Here is a 14,080-nt window from a genome sequence, read left to right on the forward strand (position 1 = left end):
TGGTTTCCTTCTAGTGATATGATGTCATAGTAGCCATAGTAATATGGCTAATATTTCTAAACACTGACTGTGTGTACATGTGCCATACACTAAGGTAACTATGTCAAGACTCATGACAATCTCTGCACCCAGTCCACAGATAAGGAAAGTGAGTTAACTACATAACCCAAGTTATAATGAAAGGTCCAAGAGTGATAGATACTCAGGCAGGTTCTTTTGGAATCTGTAGTCTAGTCACTGTTGAATTACAGTGAACTAGGGGTAGGTGCCCTGATGGGGAACAGTGTCAAGATCGAGAGCAGTGATGTCTGCAGAAATTAGTGTACACCACACACAGTCTGGAAGGATGCTGACTGAGGAAAGGGTGGGTGCTCTGGGAGCCTGGAGACCGAGGCATATCTGTATGTGGTTGAAGGGCTGTGTGGCCTTTTCATCTTTCATTTGTAGTTTTCGTCTAATTCTTCTGGAGGGCATCAGGAATTTTGCTTCACTTTACTAAGCCCTTTTTTTCTTTTTTAAAACTATTTATTTATTTTATGCATATGAGTACACTGTCGCTTCTTCAGACACACCAGAAGAGGGCATCGGATCCCATTACAGATGGTTGTGAGCCACCATGTGCTTGCTGGGGATTGAACTCAGGACCTCTGGAAGAGCAGTCGGTGCTCTTAACCGCTCCTCCCCACTCTAAGCCCTTCCTTATGGTGCTGCCATACTGTTGTAATCTCATCATTTTCATGTGGAGTTTTTCTCAGTGAACTTTTGATAAGAATGATTTGAACTCCTGTATCTGATTCCATTGCATTGGTGTTTATGAGTGAGCATTACTGCTAACCAACAGATGTTGATAGTCACAGTGATTTTGTTATCTAAACTGTTGGCACTATAGTTTAGTTAACTTTAGGGATAGTAACCTTCATTCTATGCATATTTCAGCTATGGATTCCAATGTGAATACATCTTAGGATTCTTATGAATTAGTTAATTAGGACAAACTTAACTGAAAATATTTTCCTTTTCATAGATATGCACTTTTCCTGAGAAAAGCGCTATTGATAAGATCATCGACTCAGGTCCTCAGCTCTCTGGATCACTAGATTACAATGTAGTACACAGTAAGTGTTTAGTACACATGTTCTTAGTCAACCCCAAAACTTGTTTGTAACAGTTGATGATTAATACCAATTACTGGCCCGAATTGAGTCTATTTCTTAAGTCATGTTACTTGAAATGTGATCTTAGTCTTTTATTTTTTGGTGTAGATGAAATTACAGACCTACATAAATGGTTGGTAAGAGATTTGTAGTTCTGAAAATATCTAGGAAATCAAGATTTAGAAGAGGTAGTTACTTACTCTATACAATTTTCTTTTCTTTGTGTAGTGTTCAATTGTAAGGCTTCAAAGGAGGTTAGCAGTCAGACTAGTAGAAGAAACACTGTCCTATGGTGTCCCATCTAAACTAGGTGCTTTTGCTTTTGTAGGTTTGTATAACAAAGGCTTTATTTATCTGGATGTGCCCATATCAGATGACAGTTGTATAGCAGGTGAGTCTGGACTAACATTTTGCACTGTATTTTGAATGACTGCTTGAAGTTAAATGCTATGTTCCAGCCTAATAAATTTGACACAAATCTTTCTGTAATTTTAGATATGAGGATTTTTTTAAAAGAAGGATATTTTTACTTTTACACTTAACCTATTGTAGTTTTATTATTATTTATTACTATTTCATCTTCTATGTTATTTTGATCTATACACTATATTAAAATAGAACTTCAGGATAAATTTCCTACAATTCCAAATGAAATCACCTTTTTTAAGTTTTAAATTTTGTAACAGTACTAACTTACAGTTAGGTGTGTGTAGTAAGTATCTTTTCTGGTGTCATTTGGCTACTGTGGTTATTTATGATTTTAAAAATCACACTGAAGCAATATTTGTGAGAAAGAGTATAAAGGGTCAAATCCCCAAGAATGACTAGGTGTTGAGAAACCGGTGGTGGGTGGCTGATCCCAGAAATACTTCCTCTTGTCAGTGTTGTATCTTGTCAGGTCTAGTGCTGTAGGAAGTCTTGACCTTCCTTTGAGTAGCATATGTGTTACTGGCTGGTTTTGTGGGTCAACTTGACACAAGCTGGAGTTATCACAAAAAAGGAGCCTCGATTGTGGAAATGCCTTGATGAGACCCAGCTGTAAGGCATTTTCTCAACTAGTGGTCAAGGTGGGAGGACCCAGCCCATTGTGGGTGGTGCCGTCCCTGGGCTGGTGGTCTTGGGTTCTAAAAGAAAGCAGGCTGAGCAAGCCAGAGGAAGCAATCCAGTAACATCCCTCCATGGCCTCTGCATCAGCTCCTGCTTCCTGACCTGCTTGAGTTCCAGTCCTGACTTCTTTGGTGATGAACAGCAATGTGGAAGTGTAAGCTGAATAAACCCTTTCCTCCCCAACTTGCTTCTTGGTCATGATGTTTGTGCAGGAATAGAAACACTATAAGACAGTATGTTAGGGAGATTCGTTCCCAACCCTGTAACACATTGTGGACAGTATGCTTACGTGAGCTCTGTTTTAAGTTTGGAAAGACGGTTACAAAGGAGGTGAAACACTTATCTAATCTGGGTTTGAGGTTGATGATGTAACAAGTAGAGCAGTAGGTTGAATTTGCACTGTTAGCAGGAAATGAGTCTTTGGAGGTAGAGATTGTGGTAGTGGTCTCTTCACCATTGGGATTTGGAAGATTTATTCTAGTCCCTATTCTTACCTGATAAGCTGACTGAACTCATCTGAGATTCCCTCCAAAGTTGGATTAGATTGGATTTGTTCACTTCAGTCTGTTTAACTGCTGACTATTTGAGTACCTCTTTGGTTTGAGGTTCTAATATAGCCCCAGCTAGCCTTGAACTTGTATGTAGCTGAGGTTTGCTTTAAATTACTCACCCTCCTGCCTCTGCCTCATATATGCCACCACCACACCCAGCTTTGTAATAGCACTTCAGTCTGTTGGAGTGAGCGGAGGAGGGCTGAATTCCTTGTAGTGATAGAGTCTGCTGTGGTTCCCTCAACACTTAGCAGTTGGGTAGTGCAGGCAGATGTAGCCTTTGTAGCTGCTGGACTGGACTCAGCCTGCTTGCTAGCATGCCACCTCTCTTGGCTGGTCCTCTATTTGGAAGAACCCACAAAGTTGGCAACTTGGAGCCCATCAGATTCTGCATGAAACCCTGGCAGGCTATTTCGGGGGAGGCATTCCAGATGGTCTGCCAAGATGCAGCACTGTGGATGTGGAGCACTTGGGTTTGGAGGAAGGAGTGCTCTTAGCGGTGCTTTGGAGGACTCCAGTGTTAATGCACTTAGAGAAACACTGTTTTATTCTCAGGGAACTTCATACAACATGTCTTGATTCTATTCACCCTTCAGCTCTGCCCAGATCACCTCTCTTTCCCTCCTCCACTTCTTGCTTTTTTTTTTTTCTTAAAAAAAAAAAAAAGAACGTCTCATAGTAGATGTCCTGGTGTTTTGGCTCTTAGAGTCTTTTTTTTTTTTTCTATGTGTATATTTTAATGCTTCAGTGCCTATATTTTTCTTTCTTTTAAAAAAAGGTACTTAAAGAATATATCATTGAAAAATTATATAATATACATACATAAAATTCTGAATAACTTGTCAAATCTGTAGTTTGCCTGGAATGTAGTTTTATATTTGAGATGAAATAATGATTCCATTCATTGTATTTGGATGACCAGTATCTTTTATTTAAAAATATTTTTATTATGTATTTACATGTACTGTGCGTATTCTGTGTATGCACATAAGCCTGGAGCTGGAGTTACAAGGAGCTATAAGCTGTCTGATGAGGGTGTTGGGGTTGAACCTGAGTCTGCAAGAACAGTACATGTTTGCAACCACCAAGTCACCCCTCCAGCCCATGGCCAGTGCACACCCACAGCTTAGGCTGGAATTTAGTTCATACTTTTATATTAAATTAATACATATTAGAAACTGATTTTATGTCTCTATAAGGAGTTTTCCCATCCTATCATTCAGATGTAAATTATATATTGAAATTTCTAACTTCTTAGTACCTTGGTATCTCCAAGGAAGGGAAATTATAATACTATACAACCTGTAGGGCTAAAAGATGGGATGATGAATGTAATGTACTTGGCAGGTGCTCAGCACCCAGCCAGTATTCATTCAGGAAATGCTTGAACACAGCAGTACTGTAGGATAAGAATTAACTTATTCTAAAGTTAATTTCTAAAAAGAAACCTTTGCTTTTTATTATTGGTGGCCTGTGTGCTCCACTTGTCTGTAAAATTTCATTTTTTACATTTCACAGTGTGTATGTGAGTGCATGTTGCGGTGTTCGTGTGGAAGGAAGTCAGAGCACAGGTTTTAGGAATCTAATTCTCTTCTGCCATGTAGGGGTGTAGGGGCACTAAGTGTAGGTTGTTGGACTTGCCATTGGGTGCCTTCACTCATCCATTTTGCTGGCCCTTTCCTAGGATAATTTGAAGGGATGCAGACCCACGGAAGGGCGTGAACAAAAGCACACCCTTTACTGTTTACTAGGCAGAACTTGCTGCTAAATCAGATGAAAGCATTTGGACAGGAGAGAGAGAGCTTGAGTATGAATGGATACCTTGTGTGCTGGTCTTGACCTCTGGACCCTGAGGAAGAGCAGGCGTTAGTAACCTCTGCAGACTGGTTTCTTCTCAGGGTAGAGAGAGATGGGGGAGAATGGCAGTGAGCCAGCTTTCCTCCACTTGTTCCCGAGGGGTTATTAGCTCTTTCCAGCAGTCCTTGGCCCGCAGGCATCAAAAGCACACGTATCTCAAGCCTTCTGAGGCTCAGCCCCGCCCTCATGTGTTTTCCTAAGTCTGTACTGCCTAGTATTCCCTTTGTCTCGGTAATGGAGAGTTTCTTGTGAACCTTTAGACAGCTCTGTGTAGATGATGGTGTATGTGTCCTTAACTGTGGGGACTTTGAAAGGTTGCTTAACTGTGGGGACTTTGAAAGGTTGCTATGGAGTGGATGAAATGCATAAAAGTTGTATTCAGTTTCTGAATGATTTCTCTTTTTGCATAGGCATTTGAGTTATACTTTGTTGTTTTATGAAACCCAGTACTGAGAAAGTTTTTGTTTATTTCAGTTCCTCCTCTGGAAGGTTTTGTAATGAATCGGGTACAAGGTGATTATTTCGAAACCCTACTCTATAAAATATTTGTGTCAATAGATGAGCACACTAATGTTGCAGAGGTAAGTGTGGCAAAAGTATTCTTGAGAAGACTTACTGAGAATGCTGAGAACGGAACAGTAATTTTCAGTTTTGTTTTCTAGCTTGCTAATGTCCTTGAGATAGACTTATCGCTGGTAAAGGTATGACTCTTTTAACCTTCTATGTGTAATGTGAGTACTGGGTGGATTTTGCTAGTTAATTTTTATCTTGATACATTACTGATCCTAATTGGCTGCTCGAGGGAGTCTCCATGGTAAAGGAACGGTTGCAGAGAAAGAAGGGGCAAGATGAGAAGCCCTGAGTCTGTTTTCCACCAGGCAGAATGGACCAGAGCACTCACATTAATGTGGGCAGCAGGAAGCAGCCTGGTCAGTATCTTGTTAAGGCCGCAGCTCTGGCCTCATTAGAAGAGGATCTAGGGACAGCAGTCCTGGCTCGGACTGTTCTGTCTGTGAGGAACGGAAACGCTGGCATTAGTCTTGTACGGTATTTTTCTCTTCAAATAGTCTGATGTCTGTTTTAATGCTAATTTTCCTTCCATTCCTTTCAGAATGCTGTTTCAATGTATTGCCGATTGGGCTTTGCCCATAAGAAGGGACAAGTAATAAACTTGGACCAACTTCATTCATCATGGAAGAACGTTCCATCTGTGAACAGATTAAAGTAATTCATTTATCCCGTATGACAGTTTCCTTTTGAAAAGAATTTTTACATGCAGAAAGTTTTTTAGTTCACTCTGCCTATGGAGGTGGATCCTGAATCCTAGTGTCTCAGTCATCTGGGTATGATTCATCTTCTGTATAATCTGATGGAAACTAAGGACGCTTTGTTTAAGGAAAAAGCACATACAGTATTTTATAAAATTTAGAAGACCTTGGATTCCCTGAAGCCTGTGCTTGAGTTTTGGTCACAGTGCTCTCTGTGTATGGCCAGAGCAGTTTGAGAACTCATCTCAGTTTCAGACTTAGGCCTTGGTTTATGTTATGTTCTTGGTTATGTTTGGTCGTTCGCAGTTGTAAGTACCAACCTCAGTAGCTATGTTCAGGTGGGATAATTTATGTGACTTTTAAAAATGAATGTATTCTTCATTAACAGGAGCACGTTAGACCCACAAAAGATGCTCTTATCATGGGATGGTGGGGAAAGTAGGAGTCCTGTGCAAGAAGCCTCTTCTGCTACTGACACAGATACAAATAGTCAAGAGGATCCAGGTTAGCAATTCAGTTTAACTTAGAGTCTGTCTGTTGGTCTGCCATGTGTCCAGATGCAGCCCTACATCTCCTTTATAGCTCTCCTTTAGGCTTCTTATTTGGTATGCAGTCTGGGACCTTACCAACGCTGTCAGAGCCTGGCAGGTATACGATAATTAAGAACATGGTATTTGCCACCTACAAATTAAGTTGAGGCAGGAGGTGATGGAGTATAACCCCCAAAACATAAACAGTTGAAGTGTTTGGGGATGCAGAAACAAATAAAAATTCTAACCTTTGACTTCAGGAAGAGGCTGTGGTTAGCGTGGCTGTGAGTTCAGGGGTCATTGAGAAAAGGCCATGTTAGCCAAAGAGAACGTGTGACTCAGCCCAAAGGGAGACGTGCAGGGTTAATGCTGAGGGCAGTAGGAACCTGGGATGGCCTTTCTCCTGTTCTGCCTGACACACAGGTCACACACTGAGAAACATGGGCCTGTTGGTAGTGCTTATTGATCTGATGATTACCAAGGATTATTATTTATAGTTTTCAAGGAAATTAGCTGTGCTCATTAGCTTTTCTGTTGCTCTGATAAAACACCAATACCAAAAGCAACTTGAGGAGGAAAAGGGTTTATTTGAGCTTACAGCTCACAGCCCATTACAGCCCATTGTGAAGAGAGGCAAAGGCAGACCTGTGAGGCAGGAGTCTGCCAGCAGGAATTCAGACAGACCCCTGAGGGAGTGCTGCTTACTGTTTACTCCCCAGGCTCATGCTCCTTTCTCATACTTCCAGGGCCATTTGCTCAAGGGAGGCGCCCACCACAGGGAGCTGGGCCTCCCGCATCAATCCTTAATCATGAAAATGCCTCACTGACATGCCTTCAGGCTGGTCTTACCGTCCCCCTTCTTCAGTGATCCTGGCTTGTGTCAGATTGATTTGACAAACTAGCACATCAACACAAAGCTAAATGCCTTTTACATTTTTTTTTTTTAAATGGTACATACCTATAATCTTAGTACCAGGGAGCTAAATGCAGGAAGATTGGAATTAAGGCCAGTGTGCGCAGTAGAGTGAGGCCCTGATGCAAAAACACTTAATGTCTTAAGACCACGGTATTGCTTATATTTAATTAAGTTTGTTTGCTGAAGCAAAACTATTTCAGACGATAAGCAAAGAAGGCTTTCTTGACTTGATTGCATATTCTATTTTTTTCTTTCAGCTGACACGGCCAGCGTCAGCAGTTTGAGTCTGTCCACTGGGCACACAAAGCGAATTGCATTCCTATTTGACTCAACTCTTACTGCATTCTTAATGATGGGAAACCTTTCACCAGTAAGTCCAGTGCTTGTGGGTGTAATGATGTTTAAAGTAAGATGAGATATACAATCATTGCTGCTGTGTAAATGTGTCCTTGTGTTTAGAACAAGTCCTGAAAGCAGCCAGCTGGGTCACATTCCTCTGACAGTGTGAGTCTCAGTGAGGAGCAAAGCAGATGCTCATGTTGCTGTCTTTCAGTTGTGATGTGTTAGAGAGCATAATAAATATTGTTAGCATAAAAAAGGAAAAGCGTGGCTTAATAATCTGCTTCTTTTTGCAGAACTTGAAAAGCCATGCAGTCACCATGTTTGAAGTGGGCAAACTCTCAGATGAGTCTCTGGACAGCTTCCTTATAGAACTAGAGAAGGTCAGTGCCCTAGGGCAGCATGGCTGGAACCTTTCCTACTGCTTGTGATGGCAGCCCTACCGATGTATATGCACCTTGTCCTCTGTCTTGGAATATCTCTGCTTCTTCCGGACTCTACCCTGTCTTCTCCTATGGTGCTGCTTAGACATCAGCACAGTGAGTGATCTGTGATCGTAAGGCGACGTGACTAACTCCTAATGAGATTTGATATATTGAGAAATGGGGTATAGACATCTTAGTCTGTGGAACATCTTTAATCTTTTCTAACTGTTTATTCTTTTTTAATGTGATATGACTGAGGTAAGCTCTGAGGCTGTTCTATTTAGGTTTTTGTTTCTTTTGTTTTTAATGTGGAACAGTGTTCCTGAGTACTGTATTTATGCCCACTGTTCTTATTCCTGTTAGCACCTTGACGTGAGCTGTGTTTGCTTTACCCACTCTCTCCCTTCACTGAGTAAGCCTAGTACCATGCACTGGTGCTTTTCTTCACTGCGTTTCATCCTGTCCTCTTTTCTTTGTATTCCGTTTGTCAGATCTGCAACTTAGCTAATAGTTTAGGTAGGTGGTTATGAATTTTATACATTAAATGTTTCATTTAGAGGATTTGTAGTGATTTTGTAATTTCTTTGTCATAAATAAATAGGTTTTTATTTTACTATTCCATAGGAATTTTATATTCATTAGTGTAAAACATATATGAAATAATACTGTTGTAATAAATATTTGATGTCAGTTGGGAGTTTCTATCCTTCTGGTGATCATTCAGTTCAGATAAAAGACAATTTTTTATATTTATATACTAATTTTAGAAATGTAATATTTATAGTGCACTAGAGCTAGGCAGATATCTACCCTCTAAGCTATTAAAATCTACTTCCTTATTTATAACACTGAGTTATAATTTGTCACATTCCTTGTGGGCAGCTCTTAACTCCAATTGACCAGTCCTCATGGCCATTTCTCATGACTTACCTGTTCTATGGCTTCTTTTTTTTCCACCTTCTCTCCTCACCCCCCATTCAGGGTTCTCCTCAGAACCCAAGCCTGGGAACCAAAACTCTGCCTACCTCTCTTTTTCCCAGCTACAGGCTGTAGGCATCTTTATTCAACCGGTAGTTCTAAATTAAGGAGCAAGATCCCATAGCATCTCTTGGTGTACGTGTGGATTCTCTTGTCCTGGGTAACCTTTTGGACCAATATTTAGCATTAACAGTAAAGAGCAGCAGACCAGACCTCAGCATAATACAGAACACTTGCTTCGTGTCTGTAATTCTCACCCCTGTTCTTCCAGATGCTGTGCTAGTTATGGGTTTTCTGTCTTACTGTACACTTGATGTCCTGATCTGATTATTCTTGTTCTACTCTATGGATGAAGCTGACCTGGCTTTGGAACTTCCCCTCTTTGAATCATACAGGGACACAGAGCGTAAACGTGTGCTCCGCGGTAGTTCACTCAGTTGTTAGAGTTGTTCTACTTGGAGTCCTCCTCCCATCTTAGGAGGTGACGGGAACTTTCTCAAAATCATTTCCTGGGAATTCTGTTTTTATTTTTGTTGTTGTTATTTTTAATGTATTTATACCTGTGTTACATGATTATTAGGATGAATAGTATGAGAGTGGTATTTTAAAAACAATCTGTTTTCTCTTGGTTTAGGTTCAGAGCACTGGTGAAGGAGAAGCACAGAGATACTTTGACCATGCACTTACTCTGAGGAACACTATTCTCTTTCTTCGTCATAATAAAGATCTGGTAGCTCAGACCTCTCAGCCAGACCAGTCCAACTATGGTATGGAAATATACTGGATTGTGAAGACACGACAGTGACCTTCTTTTCAAGAATTGAAGCAGGCCATGTACCTCATTCCATCAGCACATGTTTTCAGACATGGAGCTGGCAGCCTGTTCTCTGAGAACCGTGTCAGCTGTTTCTCACCGTCTTTCACCCTCTTCCTTTCTTCTCCTGTACTAGTAACATTTGTTCAGTCTGACAGGACTGACAGAAAGGTTATAGGAGTACTTAGTCATGAAGCTGTTAGACTGGGCAGCTCAGTAGATGGCCAGCACAGAATGAACACAGTGCACACTTCATAGTCATATTGTCTGGATTTTTCTTTATTATTTTTCTTTATTTATATTTTCCCTTACATGACTTTTGGGTATGTATTATGGTATCTGGTGTTGCTGTATGTGTGGACGTGTGTTTCTCTGTGTCTGTATGCTTTTCCTTCTTTTAATTTGTTTCATCCTATTCCAGTTTGATTGTATTTTATTTTGTTATTATTTTAAGATGCCTGTTTGCATACTAATGAGATAGAGAAAGAAAGGATTTAGTCTTGGGTGGGTAGAGAGGTGGGGAGGCAAACTAGTCAGAATATATTCTATGAAAACAACCTATTTTCAATAACAAAAAGACATCTTTTCATTATGGTCAATGAAAGTTTGTAATTTGGTAGCTTAGACTTTGGAAACATTTAGAAGCTAGTCTATATTTATAGATGAGTAATCATAGTCGTAAAAGTCTTAGAAAGTGCTCCAGTCACTTGGAACTCTAGATTTCGTAGTTCCCTGCCCTAATGTACATTAAATGTATTTTGTAATTGACATTAATAACCCTGGCTTTTACCTGAAGGTTGGGAATCCCCTCATCCATTTGTGTTTTAGAAACGACTTTAAGGACCATCCTTTTTCCACACAGTTTTCATGAAATTTCTGTGTTCTCTCCCTGTTCATATCTGACAAGGCAGAAACAGCCTCTTGAGTTCTCTCCCTTTGCCTCACAAATGGTTGGTTGAATTTGCCTCTCATCTGATTGGTCAGAATAAGATGCTTGTTAGTCAGACTGTAGGTAGGAATCTTTGCAGATTCCAGGCCCCCAAAGTTCATGCTGAGTGACACCTTACAGTAGAATGTCTCCAGTCTGTTCCGCACCCTGTGTTACCATGCCACTTCTCACATGACTTGTTTCTGCCCCATGTGTCGTCCACTTTCCACTGTAACCATATGCCATGCTCCCACTCTTATTTATCAAAATCTTTCCTAAATACCAAGACGAAGTTTTTGTTAAGTTCTCTTATAAGTGTCTTTTGTACAGTTCCTCACTGTGCAGCTGAAATCTCTTTGGTCTTTATAAGGGAGTCTGCCTCCTCTCCTTTCCCGTCTGTGAACCAGGTACTATTCCTCCTGTCAGTATATCTGTCTTGTACTAGCTCATAGGCCGTAAGCTCTAGAATAGGACTCTCAAATTTTGAGAACAAGAGTAATCTCTCAGCGTAGAATTTGGGGATCAGTTGTTTATCACAGCCTTCTGTCATGTCTGCCCACCCTGTTGCTGGTCAGTAACGTTAATATCCTTCCCTCATGCTGCTCTCTTTCAAGGGTGGGCTCCAGCCTAGGAAGAGTATTATATTTAATCATGTTTCTTTTATTCTCTTTATTCTGTAACAAATTCATGTTTGCTTGGTTGCTTATTTATTTTTAATGCCATTCTTAGTGTTCAAAAGCACTATATCCCACGTCTGTTGGTTTGTATGCATATTTCTCATCTTAGGGCATGCTGTTCCTTACAGATAGGCTGTGGCTTGTTCCTGTCTGGATACCATACAAGCGGTGCTCTGATTTCCTGAGGATTTGGTGTCTGGATTCGTGCTGTTCATCTTCCTCTTGCTGCTGATATTAATTTGGTCACCCAAATTAATTTCTCCATGATACTGCACTATAGAGGAAATCTGTGGGAGATACTTTAAGACCTTGCCCTGGGATTTAGCATCAGCAGTGGCTCTTTCTCAACTGTAGTTGTTGCAAACTAGTCACGCTCTCTTCTCTAGCATCGCCTCTGTGTTATTAGCAGTCTCTTCAAGTGACTTGTCATTTCTGTCTCAGTTGTTTCTGTGCTCTAGTTGCCTCATTTTACCTTCAAACTGTTCTCTGTCTCCTTGTGACTTGACTCCATTTTCCCCCAACAATATCTTATTTTGTGCGTATTAATCAGTCTCCTAGGAATCGACTTTATTTTTCTGGGCACTGTATGAGAGATCAGGATCTTGGTGCTAGCTATGCTGGGAGCATCTTGGGCCTTTGAGCAGGCTGTACACTTCTTTAGATGCATTCTTTCATGAAGGGGAAGTGGCCCACAGGACCTATTAAGTTAGTTTCAATCTTAAACACCTCCTTTATAGACCAATAGGACTAAGGTGTTTGTGTGCATGTGCGTGGGTGTGCATACATGTGTGAGTGTGGTATTGATGTGTCAGTTGTACATATGGAGGTTAGAGGGCATTTTTCAAGAGTCAGTTCTGTTCTGGCTTTGTGGGCTCTGGGGATCAGACTCAGGTAGTCAGGCTTGTGCAGCAGGTACTGCTCATTACCTGCATAGCTTCTCTCTGCCCCTGGAGAGCAATAGGATGGGATGGATAGTTTCCAGAGGATAGAGGATAGTGGTCGCTTAAAATGCATGCTGAATTCTTGCTTTATAGACCAGCAAATTAGAGCACAAATTTCTAACTGAGGAATGCTTACCTCTATGCTAGAATCAGATCTAAGGTGTGATTTTCTCTAGAGCAGTGGTTCTCAACCTTCTAATGCTGTGAACCTTTAATACAGTGCCTCATGTTGTGATGACCCCCCAACCATAAAATTATTTTTGTGTCCACTTCATAACTATAATTTTGCTATCATGCATCGTAACATAAATATCTGTTTTTTGATGGTTTTAGGCAACCCCTGTGAAATATCACTCAGCCCCCTGAAGAGGTTTTGACCCACAGGTTAAGAACCACTGCTCTAGAGATTGCCATCGGGGGAGGGGGGGACACAGCTTTCCTTGACACTTTGGCATCTTGACACTTGGTTGTCAGAACACACTGCAGAGCGCTTGGGATGGGAATGGAGTGAAGTGAGAGTCAGAAGAGGCGCTCCTCCAGGAGAGCACAGCCTTCAGTCTAGACCCAAGCTTCCAGTCTTAACAGTGTCCTGTTGGAAATGTGGTCTCTTAGCAGTTATTGTACCTTTGAAAACAGTAAATCTCGATACAGCACGCTCAGGGCCTGTGCAGTCTGCACATGTCCTCTGCATAGTACATATGACCTAGAGTTTGTATGGGACTCCCGAGCGTGCAGATGGGTAGATTTCTGATTCTCCTGTTTTTGGCTCTTTTTTTTTTTTTTTTTTTGGTTTTAATGTGATTTTTTTTTTGTTTTATTATATTTTTTATTATATTTTATTATTATTATTATCCCTTGGAAGCCTGTTCTTTTCTAATGAAAGACGAAAAGTGAGTGAATCCAGAAGGGAGGCAGGTAGGGAGGAACTTCAGAGGAATAGAAGTAATAGAAACTGTAATATTATGTGAGAAAAGAATCTGTTTATAATTAAAGACAAAAATAATGTCTTAAGGCAGTGATCAACAGCTTATCTTCAACACTTTTGTTTCACATGGTCAATTTGTTATGTCCTGTGTGTGTGCTTTGTTATAACTCAGGTTTTCCCCTGGATCTCTTACGCTGCGAAAGCCTTCTTGGTTTGGACCCAGCAACTTGTAGCAGAGTTCTAAACAAAAACTACACACTGCTTGTGTCTATGGCTCCTCTTACCAATGAAATCCGTCCAGTCAGCAGCTGCACTCCTCAGGTAATAACTCACTTAGAGGCTTCAGATGGGAGTGTGGTCATTTCATTGAGGAAACTGGCCTGTTTTCTCTTGTAAGATGCTGTCACATTCAAATTGTTAAGTGTATATTTAGCTTGTATATCACTAAGTAACTCGTGACACCTTAGATTAAAAATGTATTCATGTGAAATACTTTAAGAGAACATTTTGAATGTTCTGGAATGAGAGTTTGGATAAATTTAAGAGAATAGCAGATATTTCAAAAAAGTGTAATGCTAAGTTAGGTGAGAAGAAAAGATGGGCTTTGCAAGCTAGCAGTTACTAGGTAACCATAGGGTTTGTTCAAATGACTATGGTGTTTTGTATAATC

General features: G+C 40.6%; 1 protein-coding gene across 3 annotated transcripts in view; it reads left to right on the forward strand.

Moving 5' to 3' along the window:
• The window catches only part of Fam91a1 (family with sequence similarity 91, member A1), a 39,759-nt gene that overhangs the window by 12,503 nt on the left and 13,176 nt on the right, over positions 1 to 14,080 (forward strand). For all 3 annotated transcript variants that reach the window (XR_001838719.3, XM_006241684.5, NM_001127578.1), the window contains exons 7-16: positions 1,025 to 1,115; positions 1,483 to 1,545; positions 5,144 to 5,250; positions 5,332 to 5,370; positions 5,781 to 5,893; positions 6,326 to 6,441; positions 7,641 to 7,753; positions 8,019 to 8,105; positions 9,760 to 9,892; positions 13,583 to 13,731. Coding sequence is in view for 2 of the 3 variants with exons in the window: in XM_006241684.5 (XP_006241746.1) it covers positions 1,025 to 1,115; positions 1,483 to 1,545; positions 5,144 to 5,250; positions 5,332 to 5,370; positions 5,781 to 5,893; positions 6,326 to 6,441; positions 7,641 to 7,753; positions 8,019 to 8,105; positions 9,760 to 9,892; positions 13,583 to 13,731 (1,011 nt within the window). In the remaining variant the exon portion in view is untranslated. The remainder of the gene's footprint in view (positions 1 to 1,024; positions 1,116 to 1,482; positions 1,546 to 5,143; positions 5,251 to 5,331; positions 5,371 to 5,780; positions 5,894 to 6,325; positions 6,442 to 7,640; positions 7,754 to 8,018; positions 8,106 to 9,759; positions 9,893 to 13,582; positions 13,732 to 14,080) is intronic.

This window comes from Rattus norvegicus, chromosome 7 (assembly GCF_036323735.1).
Source record: "Rattus norvegicus strain BN/NHsdMcwi chromosome 7, GRCr8, whole genome shotgun sequence".
Taxonomy (NCBI): domain Eukaryota; kingdom Metazoa; phylum Chordata; class Mammalia; order Rodentia; family Muridae; genus Rattus; species Rattus norvegicus.